Genomic DNA, 10,432 nt, shown 5'->3' with positions numbered 1-10,432 from the left:
CATTGTTTTTACCCTTTATGTGTGTACTTTTCAACAGAAAATCGCTGGAGGACATCTTTAAGCATGGGTCTGTTGACTCAGTCTCTGATGTTAATTGAAAAATAATAGCATTGGGGTAGAGGGGAATTGATCTAATCTGCATCATATTTTTCTGTGTTGTCTTATCATGTACTTTGTACTTGAAGCATTTATGCACATCATTAGATCAAAACAATATTGTGTATTTGTCTCAAACTTCCCTTGTGAATAGAGTATGACATCAACATTTATCTAATCTGCAGATCATTAGCCATCACAAAGAATGAAGACATGAACCACACAAAGTTCTATTCATTTTACTTTTGGAAATTGTATAGTAATTTCCGGGTGCAGTAAAGTAAAGCATGTATTAAATAAACACTGACAATGGTTCTATTTTAGTAGCAGGTCATACAGTGGGGCAAAAAAAGTATTTAGTCAGCCACCAATTGTGAAAGTTCTTAAAAAGATGAGAGAGGCCTGTAATTTTCATCATAGGTACACTTCAACTATGACAGACAAAATGAGAAGAAAAAAATCCAGAAAATCACATTGTAGGATTTTTAATGAATTTATTTGCAAATTATGGTGGAAAATAAGTATTTGGTCACCTACAAACAAGCAAGATTTCTGGCTCTCACAGACCTGTAGCTTCTTCTTTAAGAGGCTCCTCTGTCCTCCACTCATTACCTGTATTAATGGCACCTGTTTGAACTTGTTATCAGTATAAAAGACACCTGTCCACAACCTCAAACAGTCACACTCCAAACTGCACTATGGCCAAGACCAAAGAGCTGTCAAAGGACACCAGAAACAAAATTGTAGACCTGCACCAGGCTGGGAAGACTGAATCTGCAATAGGTAAGCAGCTTGGTTTGAAGAAATCAACTGTGGGAGCAATTATTAGCAAATGGAAGACATACAAGACCACTGATAATCTCCCTCGATCTGGGGCTCCACGCAAGATCTCACCCCGTGGGGTCAAAATGATCACAAGAACGGTGAGCAAAAATCCCAGGACCACACGGGGGGACCTAGTGAATGACCTGCAGAGAGCTGGGACCAAAGTAACAAAGCCTACCATCAGTAACACACTACGCCGCCAGGGGCGCAAATCCTGCAGTGCCAGACGTGTCCCCCTGCTTAAGCCAGTACATGTCCAGGCCCGTCTAAAGTTTGCTAGAGAGCATTTGGATGATCCAGAAGAAGATTGGGAGAATGTCATATGGTCAGAGGAAACCAAAATAGAACTTTTTGGTAAAAACTCAACTCGTTGTGTTTGGAGGACAAAGAATGCTGAGTTGCATCCAAAGAACACCATACCTACTGTGAAGCATGGGGGTGGAAACATCATGATCCTGGCTGGATGACGGCTCTGGCGGATCCTGGCTGGATGACGGCTCTGGCGGATCCTGGCTGGATGACGGCTCTGGCTGGTCATGGCTGGCTGACGGCTCTGGCTGGTCATGGCTGGCTGACGGCTCTGGCTGGTCATGGCTGGCTGACGGCTCTGGCTGATCCTGTCTGGCGGAAGGCTCTGGCTGATCCTGTCTAGCGGACAATGTGTGAAAACCTTGTGAAGACTTACAGAAAACGTTTGGCCTCTGTCATTGCCAACAAAGGGTATATAAAAAAGTATTGAGAAACTTTTGTTATTGACCAAATACTTATTTTCCACCATAATTTGCAAATAAGTTCATTAAAAATCCTACAATGTGATTTTCTGGATTTTTTTTCCTAATTTTGTCTTTCATAGTTGAAGTCTACCTATGATGAAAATTACAGGCCTCTCTCATCTTTTTAAGTGGGAGAACTTGCACAATTGGTGGCTGACTAAATACTTTTTTGCCCCACTGTATAACCTGGGCACAGGAGGTTGGGGGCACCTTAATTGGGGAGGACAGGGTCGTGGTAATGGCTGGAGCGGAAGAGGTGGAATGGTATCAAATACATGGTTTCCATGTGTTTGATGCCATTTCATTCCCTCCATTCCAGCCATTATTATAAGCCGTCCTCCCTTCAGCAGCCTCCTGTGAACTTGGGAAATGCCATGACTGGCGTTTCCCCTAAACCAGTCACCCATGCAATGTTGGGCTCTTCATTTCCCTAAACAGTCTGGTAAAGCCAGACAATGTATAATCAATTATCTAACAAAAGTGTTTACGGTGTTAAACTATTTTCTATTTGCTTCAGTCCACTGAGCATGCTACAGTTTGTGCAGGCTATCCAGCCAAATCAAGCCTGGCTGCAACAGTCCAAATAAAATCGATGCGACATTGATAGATTGATCTTGTGAGGCTAGAGCTCTGGGAGGTCGTGAGCAGATGTGACTGGGTAAGAGAGCCACGGGTTGACTGGGTTTACAGTGTGGGTGTACTGTGACAAGATGTCACCAACAGGACTTTTCTTTCATGAAGTTCAGTTTTGGTAAAGGGAAAACCTTCCATTTTTCACTGTCATCCTCGCTTTTATTTGCAAACTATGATACTTGAAATTAAGGATTATTAACATACAATTATATTGCTATTGCATGGAATTAAATGGCATGTAAAAGAATGCAAAACTAATTCAATTTAAAATCAAAAATGAAATCCCATGCGCGGATGCTCCTTGTCTTTAGGAATGACTTGGTCAAAAAAGCAACCAAATAACTAGGGCTTTACAATGATGGCAAAATTTGGAGAACGTTTGAGATTAAGTGTGTTAAAATCTTCCTAGAGGTAATGGGTTGAAGGAGGGATGTGTCAGAATGCTGCATTTTGGCACTTTAGCAAGCCTTTATTCATATAAAACATGTAATATAACATGCTTTTAAAATTATATATTGGTGCACAATTTCTACTTAAAATATCAAAGGGACACAAAAGGCCCTCTTTTTGTGAAACGACCCTACTTACTTTTTAAAAACGTAATCATTTTCGTTCCTATGTAGAATATAAGGCTTCCACAAGAGCCTATCTGCCTTTTTGGGGATGGTTTTCCATGACATGCCACAGTCCTTCATCTCCTTCTCCACAGTTCATTGTCAGGTATCCTTTGCTTCAGAATAAGAATATGATTTCAACCTGTCAAATCAAATCAAATGTATTTATAAAGCCCTTCTTACATCAGCTGATATATCAAAGTGCTGTACAGAAACCCAGCCTAAAACCCCAAACAGCAAGCAATGCAGGTGTAGAAGCACGGTGGCAAGGAAAAACTCCCTAGAAAGGCCAAAACCTAGGAAGAAACCTAGAGAGGAATCAGGCTATGAGGGGTGGGCAGTCCTCTTCTGGCTGTGCCGGGTGGAGATTATAACAGAACATGGCCAAGATGTTCAAATGTTCATAAATAACCAGCATGGTCAAATAATAGTAATCACGATGAACAGGTCAGGGTTCCATAGCCGCAGGCAGAACAGTTGAAACTGGAGCAGCAGCACAGCCAGGTGGACTGGGGACAACAAGGAGTCATCATGCCAGGTAGTCCTGAGGCATGGTCCTAGGGCTCAGGTCCTCCGAGAGAGAGAAAGAAAGAAAGAAAGAGAGAATTAGAGAGAGTATACTTAAATTCACACAGGACACAGGATAAGACAGGAGAAATACTCCAGATATAACAGACTGACCCTAGCCCCCCGACATATAAACTACTGCAGCATAAATACTGGAGGCTGAGACAGGAGTCAGGAGACATATGTCATATACTGTATGTCATATAGTCATCAATGAAATTGCCTAAATATTCAGAGTTTTAATACTCATTAAATATTCAGAGATGCTGATGCTGTTGGATGGGGTGACAAGATAAAGAATCAAGATGCCTTCTGACCTGTCACTAGTCCTGCTGTTGCCAGCCGGCGCTATTATTCCTTACGTCTTTTGGCATTTGCCTATGGCCAGTCTCCACTGGGCGTAAAAATCTAATGTTTCTGGGTTTAAGCGGTTAGTCATGTACAGGTCAGCTGTTTGTTCACCCGCAATTGCTAATAACCCACCTGCAACTGCCTGACTATATGTGATAAAGTGAAAATCTGAAGCCCGCTCCAGACCCAAACCCGCAAATATAAAAAATGCTCTGTACCTTACAGCCAGAGATTTGAGAAAGATTTTTTGACAAGAGGGTGTGTGGGGTAAACAGTGGTGTAAAGTACTTTAAAGTACTACTTACTTCGTTTTTTGCAGTATCTGTACTTTACTTCGCTATTTACTACTTTTACTTCACTATATTCCTAAAGAAAATAATGTACTTTTTACTCCATACATTTTCCCCTGACACCCAAAAGTTTTTGTTACATTTTGAAAGGAAAACGGTCCAATTCACGCACTTATCAAGAGAACATCCCTGGTCATCCCTACTGCCTCTGATCTGGCGGACTACCAAAACACAGATGCTTCATTTGTAAATTAATGTATGAGTGTTGGAGTGTGCCCCTGGCTATTCGTAAATAAATAAAAAATATACAAATTGTGCCGTCTGGTTTGCATAATATAAGGAATTTGAAATTATTAATACTTTTACTTTTGATACTTAAGTATATTTTTGCAATTCCATTTACTATTGATACTTAAGTATATTTAAAACCAAACACTTTTAGACTTTTACTCTAGTATTTTACTGGGTGACTTTCACTTTTACTTGAGTAATTTTCTGTTAAGGTATATTTACTTTTACTCAAGTATGACATTTGACTACTTTTTCCACAACTGGGGATAAACATATATACCGTACCAGTCAAAAACATTTGGGCACACCTACTTATTCAAGGGTTTTCCTTTATTTTTACTATTTTCTACATTGTAGAATAATAGTGAAGACATCAAACCTATGGAATAACACATATGTAATCATGTAGTAACCCAAAAACCTCACAACACAACTGATTGGCTCAAATGCATTAAAAAGGAAAGACATCCCACAAATTAATGTTTAACAAGGTACACCTGTTAATTGAAATGCATTCCAGGTGACTACCTCATAATGCCAAGAGTGTGCAAGCTGTCATTAAGGCAAAGGGTGGCTACTTTGAAGAATCTCAAATAAAATATATATTTTGATTTGTTTAACACTTTTTTCGGTTACTACATATGTGTTATTTCATAGTTTTGATGTCTTCACTATTATTCTTCAATGTAGAAAATAGTACAAAATTAAGAAAAACCCTTGAATGAGAATCCCTTGAATGTGTCCTAACTTTTGATTGATACTGTAATTTTATTAACTAATTTATACTGAACAAACATATAAATGTAACACGTGTTGGTGGCATGTTTCATGAGCTAAAATAAAAGATCCCAGAAATTGTCCATATGTACAAAAAGCTTTTGTGCACAAATGTGTTTACATCCCTGTTAGTGAGCAATTCTCCTTTGCCAAGATAATCCATCCACCTGACAGGTGTGGCATATCAAGAAGCTGATTAAACATTACACAGGTGCACTTTGTGCTGGGGACAGTAAAATGCTACTCTAAAATGTGTAGTTTTGTCACACAACACAATGCCACAGACGTCTCAAGTTTTGAGGGATTATGCAATTGGCATGCTGACCGCAGGAATGTCCACCAGAGCTGTTGCCAGAGAATGTCATGTTAATTTCTCTACCATAAAACGCCTCCAATGTCGTATTAGATACGTTGTTTTAGAAAATTTGGCAGTACGTCCAATTGGCCTCACAACCGCAGACCACAACATTTTGGTAGGCTATTTGTTAATAAACGTGTCTATAATTAGATGCAGCTTCACTTCTGTTATTACTTGTTGCACGCCCTAGAAGACTAAATAAACCCTTGTTCATCAGGTACTACGTTAGATACTATGCCTAATCCACATGGATAGAATGAATCGGTGGGCATATAATACGAACATCTAGCAACCCAAAGGTTTCGAGTTCAAATCTCATCAACGCAAACATCTAGCAACCCAATGGTTTCAAGTTCCAATCTCATCACAGACAACTTTAGCTAATTAGCAACTTTGCAACTACTTACTACTTTTTAGCTACTTTGCAAATGTGTAACATAGAATATGATTTGTAATTCTTAAGAGGATAACATATCATATGAAATGGATGATGGACATCCACAAATTAATACATACAATACGAAACATAACATGTCATACTAATTGGAGTGTGATACAAAATAATCTGAGAGAAAAAATGAAGGCCCTAGATATGAATTGCACAAGAATGATACATTTATGGATTTTTTAAAGCATTGTTTTCTCTTTATTCAACCCGCACGTGCATCACCACCAGGGATACAGTCAAATATATTTAAGCAATAAGGCACGAGGCTGTATATGGCCAATATACCACGACTAAGGGCTGTTTTTAGGCACGTTCTTAGCCGTGGTATATTGGCTGTATACCACAAAACCCAGAGGTGCCTTATTGCTATTATAAACTGGTTACCAACGTAATTAGAGCAGTAAAAATAAATGTTTTGTCATACCCATGGTCATACCCATGGTATACTGTCTGATATACCACAGTTGTCAGCCAATCAGCATTCAGGGCTCGAACCACCCAGTTTATAATTATAACTAACCATTGTTCTATCGGTGATGGGAGAATCTGGGGTAAATTACAGTACAGTATTTTCAACCTAAATTTCGTTTCCCCGTAAAAACGAATGTGGGGACAGGCGTCTTTTTAGGCGTCTAAACCTGCTACATTAGGTTAGCCAATGGCAAATTACAAATACATAAAGAATAATAGCGCCATTTGCCAGCTGCAGGGCTACTATGTCACTAGTCAGCACAGCTGGAGAATACAAATTGTCCACTCTTCAGACCGGAGATGGCAGGATAGATGTATTTTGCTTAATAATGTTGTTGTTTTTTACGAAAAATGTGCTTCATGTGCAAAATAATTTGATATTACTGTTTGCAGGATCGAACCCTATCATCACGTCAAGGAACATAAATAATGTAATCGTTTTCTACACGGAGCTCTTTTATCGCAACACCAGCGTCTACACATGTCAACAACGGTAACTAAATGTGTTTTGTGCAATATCCAAATTACTAGACCGTTTACTATTTATTTGTCCACATTTTATAATCTCATTATCGGGGTATTAAAGAGGGCATGTGCCCAGTGATGATACGTTTGCTTGGGGAAGAGCCAAACAGTATTTCATTAGATATCTGATCCATTGTAACAATATTTGGGGATGGTGGTCTTTTTTTCTTGCTCTTACCGGACTCGAGGTGCAGGGGTCTCGCTCCCTGAAAATCTGTCTCTTCAAATTTAATTCAGTGACATGTCACACTTGAGGAAGGATATGGAAAATTGTGGTTTTAATAGAAGTCTTGTGTATTTATTATAGTTAACAGGTACAAAGGTTTTGCAGGTAGGCAGCCCCCAGCTAGCTAAGTGTATGGTTATAACATTAGTGGTTTTCAGACCAGATTGATTGTGCACTTGTAACAGTATAACTTTACGTCGTCCCCTCGCCCCGACCCGGGCGAGAACCAGGGACCCTCTGCACACATCAACAACGGTTGCCCACGAAGCATCGCTCCACAAAGGCCGCGGCTCTTGCAGAGCAAGGGGCAACCCTACTTAAAGTCTCAGAGCAAGTGACGTAACTGATTGAAATGCTACTAGCGCGTACCCGCTAACTAGCTAGCCATTTCACATCCGTTACACACTACCTTTTGATTGGGTCTAACAGTTCTCTCTATTCCACAGCACTAGTCTATGGCAGAACTGTGGTCAGCTATCTCTGCTGCTTTGCCTGTGACGGAGGCAGAATTTCCACTTGACTTCAGTGAAAAAGTTGAGCCCAGTGTGGTGGATGTGCTGAAACGTTGCAGGCAGCAGCTGTACACCAGGAGCGGTCGATGGAGGCAAAACGCTCAGATAATCTTGGACTTTTCCTGGGAGAAGCTCAACACAGGAACGTGGCGTGATGTGGACAAGGAGTGGAGGTGTTTGTATTCATATGGCTGCCTGTTCAAAGTAGCTGCCCTATGCCGTGATGATGCCTCACCAGCTACAGTGCAGGAGGCCATACGGACATGTGACTTGGGCCTGCTCATGGGGGCAGCCATCATGGACAATATTTTACAAACCATTGTAAGGATCCTGCAAAATGAAATCGGGAAGAGGCACTCCAATGAGGAGGATCCTAGTGAAGGAGTTAGTGCCAAGGTGGATTTCATATCTTATACTGTGTATGGTGTGGCCTCTTGCTTTCTAACCAGTCTGTGTCATATCCCTTTTGTTTTTTCTCATAATTTTCTTAAAGGCTAGTAGGCTATTTTATTTTGCTTTGCATATTGCTTATTCTCCAAATCAAATTGTGTGTTAGTTTATGCTATGTTTAAATTCTTCTCAACAGAAAATGAAGGTTGACTGTGTGTCAGTGCCTGTGGTCAAGCAGGCTCTGGCAGTACCAAGGATACATTGTCCATCATTGGAGAGCTTCAAGAAAGATTACTTGGACCCCCAAAAGCCAGTCATATTAGAGGGTATCATAGATCACTGGCCAGCCTTCAAAAACCACCCTTGGAGGTACTTTTTCTATATTTTGTGTCCTTCTCTAGTCCCTTGCCCTTACCTTCTCATAGTCCCCTAGACACCTTTTGTTTTCTCCCTGTGCAAAGCATAGAATACCTGCAAACTGTTGCTGGTTGTCGGACTGTACCTGTTGAAGTAGGCTCAAGATATACCGATGAGGAATGGTCACAGACACTCCTTACGGTCAATGAATTCATTGAGCGCTATATTGTTGTGAAAGTAAGTACTTCCTCATGAAAAATATTGCCCCAAGAATAAGCCATGGATAGACTCTTTTCACTCAATGCCTAATCCTGCTCTCTCTCACTCACATTAGGACACATCAAGTTTGGGATATCTTGCTCAGCACCAGCTATTTGATCAGGTTGGTCATTGCCCTGTCCTGTTTTTTACATAACAAATTTGGGTGAGGATGTCAGTGTTGTTTATATACTCAACAAAAATATAAACACAACATGTAAATTGATGGTTTCATGACCTGAAATAAAAGATCCCAGAAATGTTTCTCTCAAATGTTGTGCAGCAATTTGTTTACATCCCTCTTGGTGAGCATTTCTCCTTTGCCAAGATAATCCTTCCACATCAAGAAACTGATTTAAACAGCATGATCATTACAGGTGTACCTTGTGCTGGGGAGAAAAGGTCACTCTAAAATGTGCAGTTTTGTCACACAATTGGCATTGCTCCCCAGTGGGTGGGCCTATGCCCTCCCAGGCCGACCCATGGCTGCACCCCTGCCCAGTCATGTGAAATCCATAGATTAGGGCCTAATTTATTTATTTCAATTTACTTATTTCCTATATTATCTGTAACTTAGTAAAAATTTTGCAGTTATATTTTTGTTCACTATAAGACCAAAATACAACAAATGTATATTTTACTGGAAATGTAGGATAGTCTTCTATAATCCTTGCTTCCATTTTTGTATTGTACAAAATACATTTAAAGCATACAAGTTTCAGTTACAAAAACAGTTTTGTTCAATGTACTCTTCTCCAAGGTCCCCGAGCTGAAAGACGACATCCGTATCCCTGACTACTGTTGTCTTGGTGAGGGAGATGAAGATGACATCACAATCAATGCTTGGTTTGGGCCAGGAGGTACAGTGTCCCCCCTTCATCAGGATCCTCAACAGAACTTCCTGGCTCAGGTGAGTCCAACACATCCAGCGAGTAGGATCAGACTCGCAGCAATTTAGACCCTGCCAGAGATGTGATCCTGTATTTCTGCCAATCATAATTTGGTGACTGCATGGTTTCCCTATTGTGTAACAGGTGGTTGGGAGAAAGTACATTCGTCTGTATTCCCCTGAGGACACTGAGAAACTCTACCCTCACCAATTGCAGCTCCTACACAACACTAGTCAGGTTAAAATTTAATTTTAAATATTTTCAAGCACCAGGTCTATGATCTAAAAAACAATCTAGCATATAAGTGTTGCATACTTTGAATGGGAGAAATTAGTAAAGTGTTTGCCATTTAAACACAAAGCTTTCTTTAAAGCAGGTGGAGGTGGAGAGCCCAGACGTGGTACGATTCCCAGAGTTTGTGAAGGCTCCCTACCTAGAGTGTGTGTTGCAGCCTGGGGAGGTCTTGTTCATCCCAGTCAAGCACTGGCATTACGTGCGTTCTTTGGAGCTCAGCTTTTCTGTGAGCTTCTGGTGGTCATGACCCATGATGAGGGATCCAGATTCAGGTTGTTTTTAGTCAGAATTTTAGTTATTGCAGTAGTCTTGTAAAATACAAGTCCTGTGCTCACATATGTTGTGACTTAGGTCTGAATGTTATTTTCTTAAACAATCATTAACATGTCTGTCCTTTCATTGCTTCAGCCCTCTGAGCCTCGCCCACCAAATGGCTTTAAAAACAAATTCATGGTTAAGTGTCAATGGTAATTCAAAAAGGAATAA

At 40.4% G+C, this 10,432-nt stretch overlaps 1 protein-coding gene across 1 annotated transcript; it reads left to right on the top strand.

Annotated features, from left to right (window-relative positions):
- The first annotated feature begins 6,760 nt into the window (after positions 1-6,760).
- On the top strand, positions 6,761-10,331 carry LOC129833075 (lysine-specific demethylase 8). The gene is made up of 8 exons (XM_055897361.1): positions 6,761-6,987; positions 7,692-8,153; positions 8,344-8,516; positions 8,609-8,741; positions 8,839-8,886; positions 9,523-9,672; positions 9,797-9,889; positions 10,029-10,331. Exons 2-8 carry the CDS (start codon positions 7,701-7,703, stop codon positions 10,191-10,193), a joined length of 1,215 nt encoding a protein of 404 aa, XP_055753336.1. The 5' UTR covers positions 6,761-6,987; positions 7,692-7,700; the 3' UTR covers positions 10,194-10,331.
- The last annotated feature ends 101 nt before the right edge of the window (positions 10,332-10,432 follow it).

The sequence above is a fragment of the Salvelinus fontinalis genome, chromosome 34 (assembly GCF_029448725.1).
Source record: "Salvelinus fontinalis isolate EN_2023a chromosome 34, ASM2944872v1, whole genome shotgun sequence".
NCBI classification, from domain to species: Eukaryota; Metazoa; Chordata; class Actinopteri; order Salmoniformes; family Salmonidae; genus Salvelinus; species Salvelinus fontinalis.
This window is presented reverse-complemented; position numbering and strand designations above follow the sequence as displayed.

Coding starts and splice junctions, on each gene's coding strand:
- LOC129833075 (XM_055897361.1), top strand. CDS start 7,701: ATGGCAGAACTGTGGTCAGCTATCTCTGCTGCTTTGCCTGTGACGGAG. Junction 8,742..8,838: donor AGCGCTATATTGTTGTGAAA/GTAAGTACTTCC, acceptor CACTCACATTAG/GACACATCAAGTTTGGGATA. Junction 9,673..9,796: donor AACAGAACTTCCTGGCTCAG/GTGAGTCCAACA, acceptor ATTGTGTAACAG/GTGGTTGGGAGAAAGTACAT.